This window comes from Apteryx mantelli, chromosome 1 (genome assembly GCF_036417845.1).
Source record: "Apteryx mantelli isolate bAptMan1 chromosome 1, bAptMan1.hap1, whole genome shotgun sequence".
Classification (NCBI taxonomy): domain Eukaryota; kingdom Metazoa; phylum Chordata; class Aves; order Apterygiformes; family Apterygidae; genus Apteryx; species Apteryx mantelli.
This window is the reverse complement of record NC_089978.1, coordinates 92,123,576-92,136,123: the sequence shown is the minus strand read 5'-3', so window position 1 is coordinate 92,136,123 and position 12,548 is coordinate 92,123,576. Positions and strand designations below refer to the sequence as shown.

At 35.6% G+C, this 12,548-nt stretch overlaps 1 protein-coding gene across 1 annotated transcript in view; it reads right to left on the bottom strand.

Annotated features, from left to right (window-relative positions):
* IL1RAPL1 (interleukin 1 receptor accessory protein like 1) overlaps positions 1-12,548 on the bottom strand; it is a 773,158-nt gene that overhangs the window by 343,076 nt on the left and 417,534 nt on the right. Inside the window, exon 3 of the mRNA XM_013961862.2 lies at positions 12,001-12,280. Within this exon, the coding sequence (XP_013817316.1) occupies positions 12,001-12,280 (280 nt within the window). The remainder of the gene's footprint in view (positions 1-12,000; positions 12,281-12,548) is intronic.

Here is a 12,548-nt window from a genome sequence, read left to right as displayed (position 1 = left end):
CTCTGCATCCTTCGTCACCAGGGCACCCACCCCATTCAGCAAAGGGCCCACATTTTCCCTCGTCGTCCTCTTGCTACTGATGTATTTGAAGAAGCCCTTCTTGCTCTCCTTGACATCTCTCGCCAGATTTAATTCCAAACAGGCCTTAGCCTTCCTCGTCACATCCCTGCATACTCTGACAACGTTCCTATATTCCTCCCAAGTGGCCTGTCCCCCTTTCCACTTTCTGTATACGTCCTTCTTCTGGCTGAGTTTTGCCAGGAGCTCCTTGCTCATCCATGCAGGTCTCCTACCTCCTTTGCTTGACTTCCTACTCATAGGGATGCACCGCTCTTGAGCCTGGAGGAAGTGATGTTTGAATATTAACCAGCTCTCTTGAATGCCCCTTCCTTCTAGGGCTCTAACCCATGGGATTCCTCCAAGTAGGTCCCTAAAGAGGCCAAAGTTTGCTCTCCTGAAGTCTAGGGTTGCGATCCTACTTATTGCCCTGCTTCCTCCTCGCAGGATCCTGAACTCCACCATCTCGTGGTCACTGCAGCCAAGGCTGCCCCCGACCTTCAATGTCTAATTACATTCTGAATAAGGAAAAAAAGCATTACATGAATGTTAAATATCATTATTAACAGAATAATGATGCATAGTCTTTCCAGTAGTAGTATTAATAGATACCTGAGACTTGCCTTGGGAACTTTTCTCATGTTTCTGTTTTTGTTGGTAGAATTTCCGATTAGAGCATTTTGATCAAAACATCTGTGACTACTGGATGATACCTCTAAAAACATACTAACTATGATAAATTAACACTTGCATCTTAATAGACAACACTCTTTAAGACCATTCCCATGTAACAAAACCTTGCTGCAGTGAAAATAAATAAAATCCACAGGCTTCATCAATATAAACCACTCAAAAATTGTTTAAAGACATGATTAGAAAGAACCTGAGGGATTTCTTTATTACTTTATGGAAGACCTTGGAGACTGAAAGAAAAAAAGTGAAACCAAAACAAATCAGAACAAGGCTTTCCAGGAAAAGAATATCAATAACTTGCATTTAACATTCTGCAGACTAATATATTTATTCTTCAATTTCTTCTTCACCCATTTTTTCCCTCCACCCCTGACTTAGCGTCTTGTATCTTTTTGATGAGAGATACTTTTAATTTTTTTGAAAAGAACAGGCACAAAATTTGTTATGTTGAAAACCACTGATGTCAGGCTCAAAATAATCAAGACAGTCTTTTATCTTGCAATTATTCCCCTTTTTTGTATTTCTCTAGTCTTCTTACAATTAAAACTTTGCATTTTGGTCATGTAGCATAGTTGATATAACTCATTTTCATGTATGTATTGCTAATGAGAACCAGGTACTTATTCCTGACGAAAGTTCAGAGAAACCTTGAGCCAACCGTATGTGCTAAGTGATGTCTTTTAAGCTTTCTTCGGTTTTAATTTTTATGATTCACTGATTTCCAGTTTTCCTCTGGAACAATGATACTACCATTAAAAGTTCTTTTCAGAAAAATGAAAGCTAAAAATCTCTTGCAGGGACTTTTCACTAGGAGCTAGAACTTTAGAAAAATTATTTAACCAGACTACCAGAAAAGAATCTATTAGACATACTGGAAAATTTAAACAAAAAGATATGTTTTTACTTCACTACATTCTACATATTTTTCATGGAAACTTTTGCCACTCTTTTCCCCTTCAATGATTTTGTTCTTACAATAACAAGTTTCCAAATGTCTGCTTGGTCTGCATCTAAATTTACTTGAAATATTTCTCCTCATAGGTAAGATATGAAAAAAATCATTCGTCTTTTTTTGATTTTTTATCACCATGCTCTCCACTTACATTTACTCAATTTTCTCTTTCTTCATATCAGCCCATCTTTAGGACTTGTAACACACACTGCTTTATGACTTGGAATTTACTTGGTCTCCTTGACATAATAAAACCCCAGCCCGAGGACTTGCCTGGAAGATTTCTTTCTGCTTACTTCCTGTAGCAGAAAAAACAGGAACTCATAGGTCTGGAAACCTGAAAGTTTTGCAATTTGATCAAGATAGAGAAGGAGCTTGAAGGGGAGAGAAAGAGAAAGAGGGGCAGCAGTCATGTTTTTTCTCCAGGTCTTTGCAGATCGGGAAAAGTCTGGGCTCCACCTTTTCCATCTCCTGCTTGCTGGGGGCCACCCAACCTCTTATTCATTTTTGGTTGTACTGGGTACCCTTCTCTGATTTATTGAAAGGGAGAGAAGACAGAAGCAAGGATCAGAAGAAGTATCGTGAAAGTATCTCAGGGCACTGGTAGAACTGGTTTAAGGTCAGCTTTGGTTTGGGGGGAAGAGTCTAATTAATTGCTGTGGGAAACAAGGGGTGGCTTGAGCTGTTCCAGAGACATCCTGAAAACACACCACATTCTTCCCAACTTTACTTCTTCCTACCATTGTGGCACCAGAAAATAGTAGGTAAGCAGGTTCCCTTCTGTCTCTCTTCCATATTTGTAATCTTCCTGTGTTACAGCACACATACCCTTTCCATTTTGACCCCTTCTGAAAAAGTCTTGTACAACTTCACCACAAGTCATTTAATATTTGATGCATCCTGGAGTCTGACTAAAGAATCTCAGCTGCTGCTTTTCTTCCTCTTTTCTAAAGGAGCATTTCTAATATTTATTTGTGCAGAAACCTTGGAAATGTTAATCTAACTGCAGAAAAATGTCTTGTTTGTTGAACTCATGGCTTTTAAGTCAGCTTGATGAATTTTGGGAGCCTCAGTCACTATTTTAGATTTGCATTTCACAAGAATTTAGATCATAAATTAATTCAATCACTTTACATTCTTAAATTATAGCCTCTTCAAATAAATTTAATATTCTAAAATATCAGTCTCATGGCATAGCACAAAACACAGGGATATGTTCCTTAACTTTCAGCTCAGCCGATGCATTTCAAAGTATGTGGCATGAGTATACAAATGAAGTTAATTTAGGTTGTGATTTTCAGTTCACAACCTTTCATTTCAATGATTCACTAAGACTCACATACCTGTGTGCTATGTGTAAACTACTACTGTAACTGCCAGTGTAGCTGATGGAGCCCTACCAAATGATTCAGGGGAAAAGCCACAAAAGACTCAATTCATTTACCTAAGCAGTGGTGTGTAGTGGTATCTGGGATGTTAAATGGTATCCTGTCCAGCCTCCTGCAGTTCCTGTGCCAGATATGCTAGACCCTTGCAAACGTCCTGGATATGCTCCTCGCACCTCTAAAATAGCATTAGATACCTATCTCTGTGTAACTCAGTCAGGCCTTAGATATCTATTTTAAGTTGAGCTAAATTGCTCTCTCACCTGTGAAGAATAACAGCAGTGAAAGAAGAAAACAGTTCACATGTAGATATTTAAACTGAATTCCATACCTGCTGGCTGTTTATATACATAGAAGCAAACATTTGCATGACAGGATCAAAATACAGTTTGAAATAAGATGTTAAGAGTGAACATAAATGGTTATATAGAAAGTAGGAGGCCCTGTTGTTACCAGTTATACAACTTGGTTGCTTTGCATTCTGTTAAAGGAAATAGGAAGAAATCTATAAACAGTCTCTGAAGACAAAGAAAAATTTGAAGCTATTGTTTTGAAAATATGCAAAAATGATTTTACTTCTTTGCCTTTGTCTTCCATTTTCTCTAGTGCCTAGAGGAAAATTATCTACTATTGACTTAAATACCAAATATCTGGAATTAACTTTATCTGTATTTTCTCCTTCACCCACATCTGTTAAAAGGATAGCTGTTAGGCCACTTCTTCCATAATTTCATATACTTTTTGCTCCTTTTCTAAGATGGATGAAATTAGTTAGCAGGAGAGTCTAAAATGGGCAAGATATTGCCTTCAGTTTAATGAAAGAGAAGCTCTATTTCTTATTACAAGCAATGCATCATTAATGCAACCTCACCATAGGTTAGCATTTTTATCTCTTAAGTTCCAACTGCAAAAACAGACATCACAGACAAATTTTATTATTATAGTGAAATGAGACTGAGATGTTGCCATTTTGGTCAGAAATACTAACTTAGTTGTAACAAGAAGAAACATCACAATCAAAGTAAGGCAAGTGAAACTGGTTTGCTAAAAGTACTCTCAGAAATTAATAGGCTAGTAGAATGATGTAAACAACAGAATAAATTGTTACATTAATATATTTCTGCAAATAGCAACAAAAGAATGAATGGTAAAAGAAACTTGGTATCACATCAAAGGCTTTTCTTCAAATAATTCTCTTCTCAAGCATTGTCTTTGCCACCTGAGTAAGTTCAGAGTCCTTAAAATGGGGCATTAACAATAACTTCTGTCCAGTCAAAGATACCAATTTTTTTCTTTCCCAATATCAAAACCATTCCCTTATTCTGTACAAGTACAGCCATTACCTATTTTCCTCCTCTATAAATTAATGTATTCTTTAATGAACTCTCACCTAAAACTACTCTCTAGTTTGTCTCTCTTAGTTCTCAGCCTTGCTTACATCTAGTCCAGCAAAACTATTCATTTAAAATCATAACTCTGTCTATTGTAAAGATCATATTGCTCCTTTATCTAATCACTACCATGACATTTTTTTTAAATGCAAGTTCTCACTGAGACAAGCCAATAGCAGACGCACGTGACAGAGTTGCAGCAGCCTGCATAATTTCTATTAATCTAACAATGAGAAGAGGTTCTCCGTGCTCGCCTGTTTACCTCTTCTGTCTTGGGTGTTTGTTTTGTCCTAACAGAGTCAAAAGGTATTTCCCACATACCACAACGCTGCTAATGGCAGACGCTGACTCCCTGCAGGATCAGAGGGTGAAGAATGGTGAAAGAGGAGTCTCCAATCCACCTTGCTTCCCAAAAGCGTCAACTTCACCAAGAAAATCCCAGATCTCCTTCGTTTCTGGCAACTAGCAACTACTTCTCCCATCTGTACAGGGCACTTGGGGTAAGCCCCAGCAATCCAACCTACATAAATTCCTAATGTCAACCTGAAAGTTATATTCATAATCACCAAATCATCTTCTGTAGAGTTGCAATGAAAAAATTTTAAACCATTGGATCTCTTACTAATCTAGCCAAGCATGCACTAGAAAAGGAGTCACACCTTGACCACCACAAGAGACCTTGCTATGGTTAAAGAACACCTTCACAGAAGGAGAAGACCTTGGAAAAAGTTCAGACGAGCTCAGAAATTGACCAGAAGAAAAACAGGGTCAACTGCCTGGTCTGCTCTCCCCAATCCCTGGCAAGGCAAAGGGAAGGCACCTAAGAAGGCGCCAGTCCTGCACGTGGTAAATGTTCTCCTGAACTTGCCCACCACTTCAAGAGGCTGTCAGGCTTGATGACTTCTCTTCAAAGAGCTGCAATGGCAGTTCAAACATTGTGCAACTCAGACGGGGCAGACATCTCTGTTCTTATTTCTTTCTATTCTTCCTTTTCCATCCCCTCAGGTTTCTTCCCATATTGCTATGAATGTGTATTTGTTAAAGCTTTCAAAACGAAATTCTTTGTGTGGATCACTGCTCTAAAAGGGGACCTCTGGGCTTCACTCAGAAACAGAAACATCACAATAAACTTAAATCATGAAAACATGCAAGTCTGCATTCCAAATTACTTTAGAGTCATTTTTAATCTGTTTCCAGTGCTCTTTTTCTGTTAATTACTGCTGTGATTATATTTACTTAAAGGAATTAATAGAATAGCTCTTCTGAGAGTTATTTCTCTGTATTGCTAGCTTATTTGGTCTTCATTTAAGCAAGTTCAGTTCTCTCATCCATTGTCAGATTTCTTTGTTACTGGCACAATTAAATGTAACCAGGGATCCCATGCAGCATATTTCATTTGGGAAACACCATATTTTTGAACTTGTAAAATGAACTTCCGTAAGACTTCAGTTCTACCTATTTTTCTTTTTTGTTTTGGATTTTCATTCAGATTTCATGTCTAGTTGTTATCTGAACACTTACTCTTTTCTGAAACAAAGCTATTTTATATTTCATGACTTGCCTATGTTAACCTAGTCATTGGTAAAATTTTATAAAGAAATAAAAATATTTATACGTATTTATGACCAGAGGAAAAGCCCTCCTACAGTAAAACAGATTTTAGAAATGACTGGTATCATGAAATGGTAATTCCCATTTGTAAACAGCTTTTACATTATTCAAGATGATTTAGAAATAGTACTTGCACAAAGTTTATGAAAAATTCATTATATTTTCTTAGGCTCACCATTTCCTACACCAAAGCAAAGATTTCCTTACACATTCAGTATTCAATACTTCTGATAATGGATTGAACAATTGTGTATATACATAATATGACCGTGTACAATGTCAGGAACCAATAGAATTGTATATGTAAATAGATATTTATTTTTAAATCTTCATAAAATGAATAGAACAAGACTTCGTTGTATCTGAATGAATCCTAGTAATTGAACAAGTAACTCCAGGAGGGGAAGGCTACATAGCCACTTCCATTTTTTTCCCCAAAACAAAGAGGATTTTCTCTAAAAATATACTGCTTATACTTTTATTTTAAACTTCATATTTATAACTTCATGTTTATTTCACAAAATTACTATGTCCTAATAATAATAATGCATCTTCATATAATTGCAATTATTTTAACTAGTCACCTATAACTAAATAGTTAACTGGTTACATTGGTTAATTGTCAGGATCTGTCAAATTTAGGTCTGCTAAAGTACAGAAAACCTATGTTGATCATCTTCAAGTACAAAAATATTGGAACACATCCTACCTAACAAATTAATCTTATGCTATGTAAATGGAAATGAATTTTTCCACGATGAAGATACAGGACTATTTTTTTCATAAATTCACACCCATCACAGTTTTTTTTTCAAATCATGCCTCAGACTAAAACAGAAGAACAACATTACAAATAAAGTCTTGTGCAATCTCCCAGCCTCTGATTTTTTTAAAATAATTTGAAGAAGTTTTAGTAGCAAATTATATTGAGAAAGTTACTGTTTAAAATACATCTAAAGGTTTTCTATTCCTATCTCAAACAGAAATTATATATTAACTGAACTATATGGCAGGGAAACTATGTAATTCAGCAACAGAATGTGTGTGTTTGTAAACATATATGTATATGTAAATATAAAAATAAAAGATGCAACTGCTGTTAAGTTGAGCAGAGATATTTAAAAGGATAGCTAAACAGCAAAGATTAAAGCTCACCTTAAAAATGAGTTAGAAGCACTGTTATGTTTGAGATCTCTATCTTCACATGTACAAGGCCATAGCAAGGGTAATGAAGCTAAATACAGAACTGGCCAATGCTCTGACTTTGTTTTAGCACCTTAGGGTTGTTTCTATTTTCCCCTTTCAGAAGTAAAAACAGAAAACTCCATAAGCTTTTCTGAATAATTCAGTCTTTTCCTTTTCCTCTAAAATGCTAGATTTGCACGTGACTAAAAAATAGTTAAAGATTTTCAAGCAGATGCTCATTTGTGTTTCTGAATGGCATGGAAAATAGATTTGAACCTTTTCCATCATAGTTGCTATTCCCAGCTTGAACCTGGCAGTCCAATCTGAATTTGAACCTTCAAAGCTGAATATTACCAAATGAACTATAGGCAGTATTTTTAAGGCTGATGAATAACTAATGAGTTTATTTTAAACGGGTTAAAAGTTGGAAAAGGCATTTCATGAAAATTAACAGACATCTGTAATGTAATTTATAATGCATTACGTTAACCTCTGTGGTTACCTATTTCTTTCTGGCTTGAGTGCTTACTTTATAGCTACTCTGATGTATCGGAAAAAGACTAGTAATACTTGCTGGTATGCATTCTTCTCCATGCTATTTGGTAAGCTATCTCAGCTTACCAAAGCAATTAACATTCATAAATATCCAAACACATCAGTCTACAGAGAAGCAACTGAGATGGTAGAACCACCATTATTAAGGAAAAATGGAGGACAATGGTTTAAGTTGACACTGATTTCTACGAGGAAAAAAACATTAACTCTAGGTCTAACCAGTGAGATTTTCTAGTTGGAGACGTAAAAGCAACCTTGCTTTAAAACATGATTTTAAAAGCAACAGAGTAACTAGATGGTAAAAGTATATTCAGATTTAAAAAGACATCTGAATTTCTACATACCCTGTATGAGGTGATAAAGATGATTTCTAGACACCATTTAACTGACATAGCAATGTAAAACTCTGGATGAATGAATCACAGAAACCTATTTCATCTTTTGCAATACAACCCATCGTAGCACCTTAACATAAATAACAATCCAGCCTTCTCCTCGTCCCCCACTGACCTGAGTGGATGTTAGATTGGACCATTATTAGAGATACTGTAATAAAAATTTCCAGGCAGGGAAGGAAAAGATGAAAACATGAAGGGATGTCAGTTTGACAAGAACAACAATATTTCAACTTTTTTGCAACATTAAAGGAGGCAAAGTCTGACAGAAACTGCACTGTACCGACGTAATACAATTTCTGAGAGCTTTTGTTGAATATGTACATTAACTCTTTGTGTGGCCTATCTACTTTTAGCTGCTGCCCATATAGGATAAATAAGAGATAATTTTGTGATGTCACACCCACTGAAAGACTTAATATTCTGCAACTTCTGCTTCCTTAAGTTTGCAGTGAGCACACTGACACATTGTTGTACCTAAAATAAACTATATTATTTCCTTTCTTTAAAGCACTGTGTAAGACCATACATTTGTTAGCTTCACAGTCTTTTCATTGACCATAGTAAGCTGAAAAGCTACTTTTAACTCTGTCTATATTCTCTCCCTTAGCTATGCGTGTGCAGCAGGTCCTTGATAATAAGGCTCAGTCTTAATGTTCTGCATTTTCTTATGGCAATCAGCTTCCCATAGGAAGAAAGGTGAAGATAAGAAATTAAAGATGACAGTATTGCAAGCAGTAGCAAACAAAGATGAAGGTTATTTCTTCACTTCTGGAGTAAAAAGAGTCAGCCTTCACTATTATCCATAGACTAATTCCTCTAAAAATGTGCACTTTTCTATTCAATGAAAACCCAATGTTTCTACTGTAGTCAGAAAGTAGTTTGTTCCACAAAGCCTTCCAAAACCTTTTAATATTCTTGATTTATTGCCATGCTGTCTGTTCCAGCAGTTTTAGTCTCCAGCAGTTACACTCCCTGTGTAATAGATATATTTTTCTTCCCTATTGTTGGCAGAAGCAAAGATAGAGAATTGTGAAGAAGAAACAAGCTGGTGAGCAAAGAAAATAAGTACTGGACTATTCCACCCCTTGCAGTAAGTCTGGAACATAAAAACTAGGCAGAGCCATTTATTTAAAGCACAGTCTGCTTTTTGCCCATTTGCACTGTCTGCCCTTATTGTCATTATATGCACCTCTCTTCACCCTGCTCTCCTTCACAAGTTACTGTAAGCACCATGTTGATCATCAGTTTGCTACTGGGTCATTTTCTGCCTCCTCACTGAGCTTCTCAGTCTTCAAAACTAAAATAGCCTATAACATCATTCTGAAGGTGTTTAAAGCTCTCTTCATTAAAATAAACAAAAACTTCAGATCTGCAAGAAAAATTTCCTAAATCCCATCCCTGCAATCACCATTTTGCTTCTTGCAAGAAATTATCATTCTTGTTCACTACCCCTTCTCCCGATTCTTTGTTATACTCAACCAAAATTAATGTATACAGTGATAGCAGGGCTGAGTATTCTGATTTCAGAAGACAGCTATTGGAAGTGAGAGCTTTTTCTAGCTATGTCTACAGCAATAACTTTGCAAGTACAGATAGACTACGTAATTTTGCCAGATTGCATCAATTCAACCTCTCATATTTTTCATCAGATGATCAGTTTCTAGTGTAAGAATCTGGAGGAACAATAGAAAAAACTGAACCACTATATTCCTGAGTAATTCATTTTATTTTTTCTGATTAAAAATATCAAATACATGTTTAACTCAGGAACTTAAAGTACTCTGTTTTAAACTTGATTCTACATGGGCATTCAGTGCTATTTGAAAGTATCCTTTAACTGTCAGTATAAATCACAGATAAAATAATGTATTTCTCTGATTGCGAAATGAGGATTGCCTCTCTTCTACCAATAACCATCTTCATTATACAATTGAAAGTTTCTGTCAGAAGTATCTAAAACTAAAAATTTGATGTAACAACAAGCACAGACTTTTTTGTACCAATGTTTTAGCTGATACCTGCTTATTCCAGTGGGTCTACTCAGACTGAAAGGCTTTGTAACTCTTCATAAGAGCATTCAGGATAATGGACAAATTAGTATTTTTTTTTAATATATCTTCCATCTATATACAATCACTGTCAGCTGGACAATCAGGCATATGATAAAAAAGCAATATGTTGTCTAAAGCAAATTAGAACAAGCCCTTACCTCCAGATTAAAAAGAAATCCATTTATAAAGAGAATAAATACAGGCTGATATGATAAGCAAATTTCACAGAAAGGCTGATTATCTAAATTCAGCATTTATTCATAATTGCTGCAAAGTGCAATATGAGATATTTAAGGTTTTCTATTTCTAAGCAGAGGAGATTAATTATGGTATTTCAAATAGCACTATTGAATAATTAAAGATAAATGTTTCCATTTTCATGGCTACTGCTGTACACTTATCTGAAAACATATTCATCTAAACATAAATAAATATTCTCCTTAAGCAGCATAACTTGCTTAGTTTTGTTTTGTTTTTTAAGAAAATCATCATCAGAAGAATCCTGCTGAAAATGCTATTGAACAAATGACGTGATTCAGAATGCCTCATGGGTTATGTAAAGAGCCCAAAGAACAAATGTTTATAAAACACATCTAGTAAAAAATTCCTATACCACATGCGACACAGCATTCCCTGCTACCCCCCTGCCCCAGAAAAGTTTACTCTAAACATCACTAGACTCTCCAGGTATTGGTGAAACAATTTTTCTTATATCCTTTGCAATGTCAGAATAGCTTCATTGTGCCTTCCTAGTCTAGTCACTCAGCTGCTTTATTTTTTTTTTCTTTTTTAACAGTTTCTAAAGCCTATGAGTAGAAAAATTGTTTTTATAGATATGGAGACAGAGAGGAACACTGCTTCATCTGTTCATCTAAGTACAATAACCAACTGTTTCAACTCATTGAATAATTAGTACTGAATCTTCCCTGTATCTTTTATGCACAATTTGCATAGTTTCACATCTCGTACAAATATAATGTGAGACAATATGAAAGTGCCTAGATGATCTTTTTAATTGCAAAGAGTTGGAAACAATGTCTCAGTATAAACCACTTTAGAGATGCAGAAAGAAGCTGAACATCTGTCTCACAAAGAAGGAATGGGAATCTATTCAAAGTTAAGGTGATAGGGCTTTATCCACCAGAAGGTTAAATAATTTTGGAAGATATCTGGCACCCAGCACCCATCACCAGGTCAAACCAGCTATGATGGGGGAGGATATATGTCTGTAAAAATGTCTAAACTTTACCATAATCATATTCCATTTTCCTCGATGCAACCATTTTACAACAAGTGGTAGAAACCTGGCACAAAATAACTGGCACAAAATTTTACATGAAAAGGTGAATTTAAAAAAATTGAGGAAAATTCATGGAAAATTACATTTGAATTTGCATAATGAATTTTTTGCACTAGAAGACTGATTGTAAGAGTTAAATCAAAGCAGAGGCAGGAACACACGAATTCCATGATGGGTGGGATTGGATGTAAAAATTTTACATTTTGTTATAAATAGCCAAATTTTTTATAAATTATTTAAAATGTTCAACACATTCATTCAACAATAATTTCTACTTAAGCATGAAAGGGAAAGGGACAGCAAGAGGAGAAGAAAAGGGAACATACTCAGAAAGCATTTTTCTTTGCCACAAAAGTCTCAGTGTAAATATCCCCACAGTTGGTATCTGTGTCATTAAAATGCAATATATTAAAATATAGTACCTTATAACACATGCATAAAGCCCGCTGTCTTGTACCACTGTTGGCCGAAACCAAATGGAGTCTTCTTCTTTGCTCATTCTAGTTCCATCAAAAGCTATAGGTTCCTCGAAATCTCCAGGTCCAGAGCTTTTGTACCACATCAAACTGAGTCCAGCACTTTGGGCTAGGGAGTAATTAGCTCTAATATATCCATAAAACAGTGCACATTTTATACGAACAGGTTCTCCCACTAGAACTTGATATTTCTTGTAATCCACAGACCAGTCAGTGCATCCATCAGCTAAAATAGAAGAGGAAAAAGAAAAAGAATGAGATTACTAAGGTTTCAGAGAGCACACATGAGCAATAGCTATAAAGCAAGCTTTACTGTAGAATAGTCCATTGAGTGACTAGTAGTACTCTTTTGATCACTGGAAAATTAACTGCATTTCCACACTGTTAGCATCATTTACTTTCCTTTGCGGAACAGAGTTATTGAGAGAATTAGTGGTAAATCTTGATAATTTCTGAGATAAGCGAGCAATTACTCTTTTTCATCTCTTGTGGAA